Raw genomic sequence first — 12,357 nt, forward strand, 5'->3', positions numbered from 1 at the left:
GACTTGCACGCAGTCCTCCAGATGTGGCCTCACCGGTACCTTGTACAGTTACAGCATCACATCCCCACTCCTAAATTCAATCCCTCTGGAAATGAAGGCCAATACTCCATTTGCCCTTTGCATAACCTGCTGCACCTGCAAACTAACCTTTTGTGATTCATGCACAAACACTTTCCCCCACATAGTACTCCATCTGCCAGAGCTTTGCTCACTTACTTAACCTATCCACATCTCTCTGCAGATTCTCCGTATCCTCTGCACAATTTGCTTTTCCACTTGATTTAGTGTCCATAGAACACTACAGCACAGAAACAGGCTTCTTTGGTCCTTCTAGTCTGTGCCGAGCCATTTCTTTTTTGCCTAGTCCTGTTGACCCACACCCAATCCATAGCCCAGCATACCTCTCCCATTCACAATTCCTCTTAAATGTTAAAACTTAGCCCACATTCACCACCTTAGCTGATTGCTCATTCCTTCCTCCCACCACGCTCTGTATGAAGAAGTTCCTCCTCATGTTCCCCCTAAACTTTTTCACTTTTCACTCTTAACCCATGTCCTCAGGTTTGTACCTCATCTCCCCTCAGTGGAAAAAGCCAACCTCCATTTACTCTGTCTGTCCCCCTCATAATTTTAAATAGCTCGATCAAATCTCCCCTCATTCTTCTACACTCCAGGGAATAAAGACCTCACCTGTTTAACCTTTTCCTGTAACTCAGTTCCTGAAGTCCGGGAAACATCCGAATAAATCTTCTCTGCACTCTTTCAATCTTACTGATATCCTTCCTGTAGTTAGACGACCAGAACTGCACACAATTCTCCAAATTTGGCCTCACCAATGTCTTATACAACCACCATTAACATCCCAACTCCTGTATTCAATACTTTGATTTATGAAGGGCAATATGCCAAAACCTCTCTTTACAACCCTATCCACCTGTGACACCACTTTCAGGGAATTATATTTCTGTATTCCCAGGTCATCAGTAAACTTAGTTACACTACATTCTATCCCCCCACCCCCCACTTCCTGATCATGAATATATATCGTGAACAGTTGTGGGCCAAGTACTAACCCCTGCAGCACCCTGCCCACCACCAATTTCCAACCAGTAAAACACGCCTGTATCCCAACTCCCTGCTTTCTATTGGTTAACCAATCCTCTATCCATGCTAATACCATACCTGAGGGTTACCCTCCTCACACAGAGGGTGGTGGGTGTGTGGAATGAGCTGCCAGAGGAAGTAGAAGTGGAAGGGGATAATTATGACATTCAAAAGACATCTTAATAGGTGTGTGGATAGGAAAAGGTTAGAAGAATCTGAGCCAAATACAGGCAATGGGACCAGCTTAACCAACATGCCCAAGATGGGCCAAAGGGCCTGCTTCCTTGCTGTAGAATTGTGATTCCTTGACTCTATGACTCCAATATTTCTTTCCATTTCCTTCCTGAACTCAGCTCCTGTTGTACCAGACCACAAGCCAGCAACAAGTACCTGTACGGATTGGAGGACGAACAGGTTTTTGGAGGAGATGGTGAAGGTTGATGGGACGCTGAGCCCGGATCCACTGACTGACACCACCAGGTCCGTCGTAGGAACGATGATCTGAGCGGCAAACTGGGACAGGGCTTGGAGAGCCACCACTGTGTCCTGTAATGAGAGCAGAAACAAAGGTCCCTGTCACGCAAATCTGGGAAGAGTACACACAATTGGTGGATGAGGCTAAAGTGTTTGGTATTGTAGAGAGTGTAGACGGGTGCCAAAGGGTGCAGCAGGATCTTGATCGATTGGGCAGAGGAATGGTTGTTGGAATTTATTGGAGAGAGAGGTGAGGTGTTGCATTTTTCTTCAGAGAAAAGAACCTTGATCAGGATGAGGTCAGAATAGAACATATTTCTGTGCTAGATTATGTTGAGAATATGGAAGGGGAAGTGTGGATATTCTTCAAAGCATTCAGATTGATAAGTTGCCAGGGCCAGACACAATATAGCACAGGTTGCTGTGGGAAGGGAGAGAAGAGGTAGCTGGAATATTGCCTATGATCTTTGAATCTTCCTTGGCCTCAGGGGAGGTGCCAGAGGTTCAGAGAATGGCAAAGGTGCTCCCCTTGTGTAAAAAAGGTAATAGGGAAAATCTTGGGAATTATAGACCGCTGAGTCTTACGTCAGTGGTGTGCAAACTATTGGAGAGGAACCGTGAGTATTTGGAGAAGTCCAGTCTGCTCAGAGCTAGTCAGTGTGGCGTTGTGAAGGGACGGTCGTGCCTTACAAGCCTAATTAAGTATTTTGAGGAGGTAAAAAAAAGGAGTAGATGTGGTCCACATGGATTTTAGTAAGGCATTTGACAAGGTCCCCCATAAGAAACTCGTTCAGAGTCACGAGGCATGGGATCAGTGGAACCTTGACCGTGTGGATAAAAAATTGGCTTGCAGGAAGAAAGCAGAGAGTAGTAGTGGAAGGAACGTATTCTGCCTGGAGGTCGGTGACTAGTGGAGTGCTCAAAGGATCTGTCCTGGGACCCTTGTTCTTTATAATCTTTATAAATGACCCACAGTAGATGAAGTAGTGGAAGGTTGGGTTAGGAAGTTTGCAGATGATACAAAGGTGGAGAAGTTGTGGATGGAGCTGAAGGTTGTTGATGGTTACAGAAGAATATAGACAGGATACAGATGGAATTCAATACAGATAAGTGTGAGGTTGTAGCGGCTACTACGGTAGAGCTACTGAGAAAAAAAAAACAATCACATGCTAGGCTAGTCAACCAAAGACTGGTTTATTGAAGCTTTACAAGTGGCTTTTATTCCCTGCCTGTTCCAGGCTCCACGGGACAAGGTGGGACCTTGTTAAGGGACAGCTGCTGGTCCACGGGACCAGCAGGTTTAAATTGAGACTTGTTAACGTTCCATGCCTTTCAGCAGGGGACCCAACTGATCAACGTGCCGTCTCTTGGCACTCAGTACCGCGAGCATGCCAGCCCTTAGGTAAGTCCGTGAACTGTACTGATGGTGGAGGTTCGCATTACCGCACTGAGTGCCTGCTCTGCCCGCTACACAGCCACTACATCAACCCCCCTGAATCATCTCCGTAATTAAAACGCCAGTCACGCACGACTTAGGTGGATGCCCACGTCGTCTGGGCTGAGGCACTGATTAGTAGGGTCCGTACGAGCGGGCTTAAGTCTGTCTATGCTGAATAGTTGTGAATGTCCCCCAGTGTCCAAGATGTACACGACTCCGTCTCTCTTAATGACGCGGAACGGTCCTTCATATGGTTTTTGTAATGGTACCCCTGGGACCTGTCTACAAATGAATACGAAGTCAGCGTTCAGGATTGATGGGGGCACTTGATGTTTAGGGTTGCCATGCCTGCTGGTAGAAGTTGGCTTGCTGTTAGCAATACGACTGTGGAGTTTTTGAAGGACATCCAGGTCAGAGTTGGCTGTGAAATGAACCTCTCCTGGAACTGTAAGAGCTGCACCATACACCAACTCTGCAGATGATGCAGACAAGTCTTCTTTTGGAGCCGTGCGTACCCCTAGCAGAACCCATGGTAACCCATTGACCCAGTTGGTGCCAGTGAGTCGGGCCTTAAGCACAGATTTAAGCTGTCGGTGGAAGCAATATTGATTCCACCTTGAATATGGTAGACAGCATATCCGTGATTAGATTGTCTTTTCCTGAAAGGTGGCGTATGTCCGTAGTGAATTCTGAAATATTGGACAAATGGCATTGCTGTCATTGCAAGGCAAAAATTAATTGTTTATGATCTGTAAATGCAGTGAAATATCTACCTTCCAAGATATAACGGAAGTGCCATGTGGCTAGATATAATGCGCCAACAGTTCCTGATCAAAGGTGCTATAGTTTACTTAAATGGCTGGTCTTAAATGGCGACTGAAGAAGGCAAAGGGTTGATAATGGCCATTGATGCCCTGTTCAAGAACAGCACCCACAGCTGTCCCTGAGGCGTCGGTGCAAAGCATCAAAGTAGCTTCAGGGTTGGGATGTGCAAGCGCTTTGGCCCAATGCTTCTTTGGTGGACATAAACATGACCTCCGCCTCCAAGGTCCAGATAATGTTCTGGTGTTTGGTGGAGACAATGTTAAACAGAGGTTGCAGGATGTCAGCAGGTCCGGGAATAAACGTGATAAAAGTTTATAATTCCCAAAAACTTCTGTAGACCTTTGACGATGATAGGTTTGGAGAAGGTATGGGCGGTGTCTACCTTGTTTGATAATGGGAATATGCCGTCCGCTGTGATTTTGTGCCCCAAGAACTCCATGGTTGATCTGCCAAATTGACATTTGTCAGGGTTGATGGTTATACCAATGTCTTGGAGCCGTTGGAAAAGGTGGCGCAAATGCAGGCGGTGATCTTGCTCATTTCGACTTGCTACAAGGATGTCATCCAAGTAAATGTATGTAAAGTCCAAATCCCTGCCTAGAGCATCCATCAGCCGCTGGAAAGTTTGTGCGGCGTTCTTTAATACAAACGGCATTCTAAGAAATTCAAAAAGTCCGAACGGGGTAATAATTGCCGTTTTGGGAATGTCGTCCTCATGAATCAGTATCTGCTGATATCCCTTTATCAGATCAACCTTGGAGAGTATGCGGCAATAATGCAGATGGGTGGTGAAATCTTGTATATAAGGAATTGGGTACATGGGTGTAGTGACATCATTAAGCCTATGGTAATCACTGCAGGGTCTCCATCCACCTGTTTTCTTGGTACCATGTGTAATGGTGATGCCCAAGGACTGTTGGAGCATCGAACGATACCCAACTCCTCCATTGCCATAAATTCTGCTTTTGCCTCTACCAGTTTATCGGGGGGGGGGGGAGGAAATGACAAGCCATGGCATGAATTGGTGGACCTGAAGTGTTTATGTAATGAGACACACCATGGACTCTTTTTGAGGCATTGAAATTGGGAGTGCGAATATGAGGAAACTCATTGAGCAGGGCAGTATAGGTAGTCTTGTCCAGCGTATGCACTCCAAGCTGGGAAACTCTCCCATTGCTGCATGCCAATGGGTATGTTTGAAAGGTGGTGGCTTGAACCAATTTCCTCTGTTTCACATCCACTAGCAAGTCATGGGACCGGAGAAAGTCGGCACCCAGTATGGGCTGAGTGACAGAAGCCAAGATGTAATTCCAATGGAATGTGGTTCCTCCTACGCCAGTGGTGATTTATCGAGTTCCAAAGCTGGGAATGGTAGTTCCATTTGCCGCTCGAAGGGCCAGGTGTTCCTGCTTATGTGTTCTTTCAAAATAGGTTGGTGGGAGTAAACTGACTTCAGCACCAGTATCCACAAGAAATTTGTGTTTACCTTTGTCGTCTTGAAGAAATAAAAGGCCTATATTTATACCAGCTGCCGAGGCTATGACTGGCAGCTGGTTTTTGGTGTTTCCCGCCCTTTTCTTGTGATAGGCGCATGGGTGAACACATTTACAGGCATTTTTTTCCCCAACGGCAATGTTAAAAAAATCCATTCTGGATGTACATCGACAAATTCCTCTTTTTTTGACTGCACTGCGGCGACAGGAGGCTCGCAGGATGTGGGAATTGTACCAGCTGCCAAAACAGGCTGTATTTGAATAGTTTCCTGGGTTGGAGTACGATAGAGCCGGTCGGCCTCTCGCGCTATGTCATGAGGATGGCTGAAATCCATGTTAGCAATGGGTAGGGAAACACGGGCTGGCAGCTTTGATAGGAATATGGTTTCAAAAATCAGGCAATGAGAATGACCATCCACCAATGCAGGCGTTTAATTCATTAGATCCGATGGATTCCTATCACCCAGACCTTTCATATTCAAAAGTCTCATGCCACGTTCATGTCTCGACATCTCCAGTGTATCTCGGAGAAACTGGCGGAACCTGGTGCACTGGTTCTCTGCTGGGGGATTGGCAATGAATTTGCTTACCCGAGCTGCAGTGGCGGCATCTAAGGCGCCCATGACATGCTAGAATTTCGGGTCCTCCTCTGTTACACCCCATAGCTGAAACTGGGTTTCAGCCTGAAGAAGCCAAACCCCAGGTTGTTGGGTCCAGAAAGGAGGTAAGTGAAGTCCAACTGCGTTAACGGCTGCCGTGGCGGCAGCTGCGCCCATTATGACTCGAGATTCAAGTTTCACTTGAATCTTGCTGTCGGGATCACCAATTGTAGTGGCTACTACAGTAGAGCTACTGAGAAAAAAGCAATCACACACTAGGCTAGTCAACCAAAGACTGGTTTATTGACGCTTTACAAGTGGCTTTTATTCCCTGCTCCACGGGACAAGGTGGGACCGTGTTAAGGGACAACTGCTGATCCACTGGACCAGCAGGTTTAAATTGAGACTTGTTAATGTCCCGTGCCTTTCAGCAGGGGCCCCAGCTGATCAATGTGCCATCCCTTGGCACTCAGTACTGCTTGCCTGCCAGCTCTTAGTTAAGTCCATGCACTGCACTGATGGTGACGGTTCGTTTTACTGCGCTGAGCGCCCACTCGGTCAGCTACACAGTCGCTACAAGGCGATGCATTTTAGAAGGCCAAACCAGAAAACTGAGTACAATGAGGAGGAACAGAGGGATGTTGAGGTCCAAATCCATACATCTCTTAAGGTTGCCACGCAGGTTGATAGGATAGTTAAGAAGGCCTATGGGATGCTGGGATTCATTAATGGAGGGATTGAGTTCAAGAGTAGAGAGGACATGTTGCAACTCCTTAAATCTTTGGTGAGACCACACTTGGAGTATTGTGTTAAGTTCTGGTCACCTCATTACAGGAAGGATGTGGAAGCTATGGAGAGGGTACAAAGGAGATTTACCAGGATGTTACCTGGATTGGAAAGTAAGTTTTATAAGGCATGGTTTAGCAGGGCAAGAATTTTTCTCTTTGGAGTGAAGAAGGATGAGAGCTGACTTAATAGAGGTCTACAAGAATCTGAGATGGTGGACAGCCAGCACCTTTTTTCTCCTGGGCACAAATCTCAAACAGCAAAGGACATGTGTACAAAGTGAAGGGAGGGAAATTTAGGGGAGACATCAGGGGTAGGTTTTTTACTCAGAGTTGTGGGGGCCTGGAATGCCTTGCCAGGGGTGGTGGTGGTGGAGGCTGGAACATTGGAGGCATTGAAGAGACTCTGAGACGGGCACATGGATGGAAGGAAAATAGAAGGTTACGGGGTAGGGAGGGATTAGTATATTTTTTAAGGACTATATGGGTTGGCACAACATCGAGGGCTGAAGGGCTTGTAGTGTGCTGTAGTGTTCTATGTTCTAATGTTGGTTCCCCTGGTGGGAGAGTCAAGGAAAAGAGGGCACAACTTCAGGACTGAAGGTCGTCCACTTAGTACAGAGATGCAGAGGAATTTCTTCAGCCAGAGGGTGGTGAATCTATGGAATTTGTTGTCAAAGATTTTAGACAGACACATGGATGAAAGAAAAATACTACAAGGCAAGAAGGGTTTAATTTTGTTTTGGTCAGAATGACGTATGAGATATGTGACAAATAATTTTAGGTGACTAATCTAAGGAATCATGGATGGACTTTGTTACGAACTAATATAATCTTATTAGTATGTAACAAAGGAAAAGCAATGCAAAATTCACCAATGGTAAATGCAATAGTTTTTATTAACTATTAATAACATTTCTTACTCATCTCTAAACTTAACTCTATCTCTAACTCCGCTGTGCGCAATTGTATATTTGTGTGTGTGTATGTGCGTGAGTGTGTTAAATTCCAAACCATTATAGTTTAAGCTTGATTCTGAAAAGGTCAATTTTAAAATCCAGTTTTAAACATCTTGTGGAACTTGAGGATCTCTTTAAATCGCAGTTTAGAAGTGATTATGAAGCACTTTTAAACATTATATCTTCAAATCTCTTTAAACTCACAAGTCTCTGGATGAGCTGTCTTTCAGAGAGATTATTCTTCAAACAGGTGGTGACCATCTTCTAGACATGAATGACACTGCTTCTCTTTTCTTAAAAGTGCAGTTGGAAGTAGTCTTAAGCCCCTTTCACACTTGCATCCCAGTAAAGCGGCCATTCAGAATCCTGAGATAGGAATGGGGGTTTGGCCTTTCACACTAGACCACTCCTAACTGGGACACTGAATGTTTTCACACTTGCAAGGGTTTATCCCCGGCATTTGGTCTGTTCTACTTTTAATCAGAAGCGCCTGCAATGTTGCTGCCTGTTTCACACTTGCCTCATCTCAAACGCTGGTGTCTGCAGATGCTGGGGTCCGTACTTGGGGTTGATGCCGTCAATCCCCGGCATGAGATGTCATTATCTGACGCCGGCGTTGAGCAGATTTTGCTTTCACATTTGCCACTTTAAAGACCGATTGCTGTTCGATTCCTGGGATCACTGGCAAGTGTGAAAGGGGCCTTACTTATTTTAAAGCCACTTACGTTGTGTATCTCCTATGATAAGGATGATACAACATAGAACAGCACCTCCCTCTCTTTCCTGAATCTACTGTTTCAATCCTGTCTTTGCACAGGAAAGTTAATCTTCTTCATTGGTGTCCAAGATGTCTTGTTGCCTTCAGTTTATGGTTTTCTGACATCTTGTGATGTGACATCACCACGGTTTTAGTTTCATTTCTGCAAAACCTCCTGCCTTTCTTCAAAACTACCTCGAATCCATAAACACATCTGATCTCCAAGAGGCTTAAGTGGTTTACGATGTCGGGAAGTCTACACAGGTCATTCCAAATGATGCTTGAGGTTTGAAACAGCTGCCAGAATAATGCCGGTTGTAGATTTTTTAAAATGCTCTTAAGAACCACGTCTGGTACTTGAGTTTCAAGTAAGAGTACTCCTTCAGTTTTTATGGCTTCGTTTTTCCAGATCCGTCGACTCCAACTGAGCTTTCTCTTTGTGCCACAGTTTTTCTGCAAATGTACTGCGACCTGTGTATGACCCTGTATCCAGCCCCACAATCCCCTCACTAGAAATATATTTAACTCTCTAACTTATTTTAACAAGGACATAAATATTTTATAACTAAAGATTTTAACTTTAAACACAAATCCATTACAACATGATACAGTGGGCCAAAGGGCCTTCTTCTCTGCTGTACGTGTCTATGACTGCATGGCTGCATGGCTTATTGCTCAAGGATTTCGGAGCCAGATGTCTCACTACAATCCTATCAGGATATGGTGAGACCACACCAAACCGTCCCTCTCAATACTGGGTCTGCCGTGGGAGGAGGGATGGAGTAAGCTCGATTCTGTACCTTGAACAAGGACAAGCAGTAAGCAAAATTCAGGAAGGCTCGGCCAGGCAGAAAAGGAGGTGATGTGCCTGCTGGTTTCAGGAGCCAAGAGCGAGGGTCTCCCACCTTCAGTCAAGGGACTGACGCGAGGAGACATTCCCTCACCGAAAGGGTGGGGTATCTTTGCAATGTGGATGAACTCTCACTGTCTCATTAGCTTTCAAAAGGCAATTGGATTACTGGTGAAAAAAAGCAGGCCTCAAGACTAATTTGACGGGTGCATTCAAAGAGCCAGAATGGGAACCATGGGCCAAATGGTCTCGCCATTCTATGGCACAATGTGAGAATATGTATGCCACAGGGACGACGGCCACCAGATCAGGTGCACATGTACCTGGGTGGAGGAGAAGCCTCCGAGCTGATTCCTCTGCAGACTGAGCCACTGCATGATGGGAATGCCTTCCGTCAGTCTCTCTTGCCTCAGGTGCGACAACAGGGCATAGGCAGCGATTTCAACATCTGACGAGAGGGCCTTCTCTGCCCACCACCGGGATGGTCGGTTCACGGGAGATGACCAGAACTTCACGCCATCTGCGGAAATAGGGAGTGGGAAACAACCAGGAGGACGTTAACTCTGAGTTCCGGCACTGAGGAGGTCCTCTGCCAACGTGTGCCCTGCAGCAGAGCCCTAAGTAAAGCGCAACTGATTTAACAAGGGTTGTCCACCTGATACATTAGCACTTTCTATCTCCACAGTTGCTGTCCGACCTGTAGGATGTTTCCAGCATCTGATGTTACTGATTTATCGTGGACTTGATCAGAAAACACCTCCTGCTTAGAAGGAGAAGTGGAGGAGATGACCCTGAAGGACGGTGGCCACGGTTGTAGACCAGTGAAGGGGTCAGTAGCTGATGGACACCCACCCGGGCTGCGGCCTGCTGGTGGCTTGCGGCTGATGGACCCACCCAGGCTGCGGGCAGTTGCCGACTGCAACGTGGGAACCAGATATTGGAGCCGAGATTTGAGAGGGTGCCGAGGGAAAGAAGGGCTCCTGAAGGGAGTTGAAAGCTGATTGGAGATTTGGACCTGGAGCTCGGGTTATTGATTGTTTGAACAGGAATCTGTGGGGCTGCAGAGGCTGTGGGAGGCGAATCTATGGACACTCAGTGACCTTGAAGGGTCTCTCCTTTGCTTCTCTTTCTCCTATTGTTTGGGGCACTGGACAATGCTGATGGCAACTCCTTGTTTGCCTTACGGCAAATGTTGAGTATATGATATATATTTTATTTTTAAATATATTATTTGGTGTCAATAAAAGGAATCATTGAACCTTTGAACAAGCTAATCACACAAAATTACTTGTAAAATGGGTATGGGTTAGAATTTTTATCCTCATTTGTAAGTCAAGAATCAGGCTTATTGTCATGAACATGTCACGAAATCCATTGTTTTGTTAAAACTTTCATAATTTGATAAATTTAGGCCTACAGCTTGGCAACAGGCCATTTCGACCCATGAGTCTGTGCCGCCCAATTTACACCCCATTACCTATACCCTTGGTATATTTAGAATGGCGGGAGGGAACCGCACCCCCCCCCCAGGAGAAAACCCATGCAGACGCGGGGAGAACCTACAACTCCTTACAGATAGCGCGGGATTCAAAACCCGGTCCCGATCGCTGGCGCCATAAAGGCATTGCGCTAACCGCTACGCTGACCGAGCCACCCCTGAATTAAATCAAAAGTGCTAAGAGGCAAAACTGAGGCCACGTTTGTGACCCATTGACCATTCAGAAATCCGATGGCGGAGGGAAAGAAGCTGCTTCTGGTCCTCTGAGTGCTGGTCTTCAGGCTCCAGTACCTTCTTCCATTCAGAAGCAGGGGGCATGGCCTGGGTGGTGAGGATCCTCGATGATAGAGGCCTTGTAAATATCATCTAAGTATCACCTCTGGGTTTTATTTCCCAAAACGCCAACCAACATACAGCAAGGGGAGACGAGGATGTTAATCAAACCTTCAAGACAGTTCTAATGCTGACCTGCATCCCTACTCCACGAATCTTCCCCACTTCCCTCGATCGTAGCAGTCCAACCCAACTCTGATTATAAAAAGTGCACCCACCGGAGAGGGCAAGCGCTTGCCATCAGGAGCAAATCAACAAACTGCCGGAGAAACTCAAACTGCCGGAGAAACTCAGTAGATTGAGCTGCAAACAAATGGTCGTCACTTCGGACCGGATCTCTCAGGGGTTCAACGGCCCAGTCTGCTTGCCATCACTCCCCTACAGGCTTTAAATGGCCTATCAGAGGAGCGGATAGTAGTTTTATTTAAAATCTCGCGACCAAGATGGCGGCGACTCTGATCGGCAGCAGCCACGAGGGATTGCAGACACTGAGGAAGCGGAGGACTGGTGCAGAGCGCCAGAGAGCAGGGAGGCCATCCCCCACACCCCGTCGGAGAAGGAGAAGCAGAGGAGATGACTCACGAAGGGTGGCTGCTGCGGCGGACCAGCGTGGGGCTTTCAGGCGGGGCTGCTCATGCCTCGAGGAGAGAACCCACAGAGCTGCGGGCTGCTGGAGACTGCAGTCATGGGACTCACACCAGGCAGCGGACTGCTGGAGACTGGGAACCAGGTATCGGAACTGGGACGTGAGAGGGTTCCAAGGGCGCTGAAGGATTCCTAACCGTGCCAGAGGTTTGGATCTGGAGCTCAGGTTGCCGATAGTTTGGACTGGACTCTGTGTGGCTGCAGAAGTGTTGGAAGGAAATCCGCAGACATTTGGTCACTCGGGGGTGGGGGGGGGGGGGGGGTGGGGAATTGTCTTTTGCTTCTCTTTTTCTGAGTGTGATATGTGCTCCAGGCAATTTCTCCCATTAGTGAATATTGTGTTATATGACACGGTTTTTATTATACGACAATAAACTAAATCTTGAATCTCAAAATTTAAAACATTTGGGTTTAAATTAACGGAGCAAAAGCCAATCGAGGGGAAATCTCGATTTCCTCTGCCTTGGCATGTTTGAAGAACCACCTTCCTGACATCAACCCCTGGCTCCATTGGGGGAAACATTTTTCTCTATCCACGGAAAATTAGTTGATTGTTATCCACCTAGCCAATTCCTTTCATCACCTCAAAGTCCTCCA

At 46.7% G+C, this 12,357-nt stretch overlaps 1 protein-coding gene across 1 annotated transcript in view; it reads right to left on the reverse strand.

The window, feature by feature from the left end:
• cd109 (CD109 molecule) overlaps nt 1-12,357 on the reverse strand; it is a 490,209-nt gene that overhangs the window by 28,409 nt on the left and 449,443 nt on the right. Inside the window, exons 27-28 of the mRNA XM_069930693.1 lie at nt 9,608-9,804; nt 1,495-1,650 (exon numbers count right to left, since the gene is read on the reverse strand). Coding sequence (XP_069786794.1) covers nt 1,495-1,650; nt 9,608-9,804 — 353 coding nt within the window. The remainder of the gene's footprint in view (nt 1-1,494; nt 1,651-9,607; nt 9,805-12,357) is intronic.

Source organism: Narcine bancroftii, chromosome 4 (assembly GCF_036971445.1).
Source record: "Narcine bancroftii isolate sNarBan1 chromosome 4, sNarBan1.hap1, whole genome shotgun sequence".
Lineage (NCBI taxonomy): Eukaryota > Metazoa > Chordata > Chondrichthyes > Torpediniformes > Narcinidae > Narcine > Narcine bancroftii.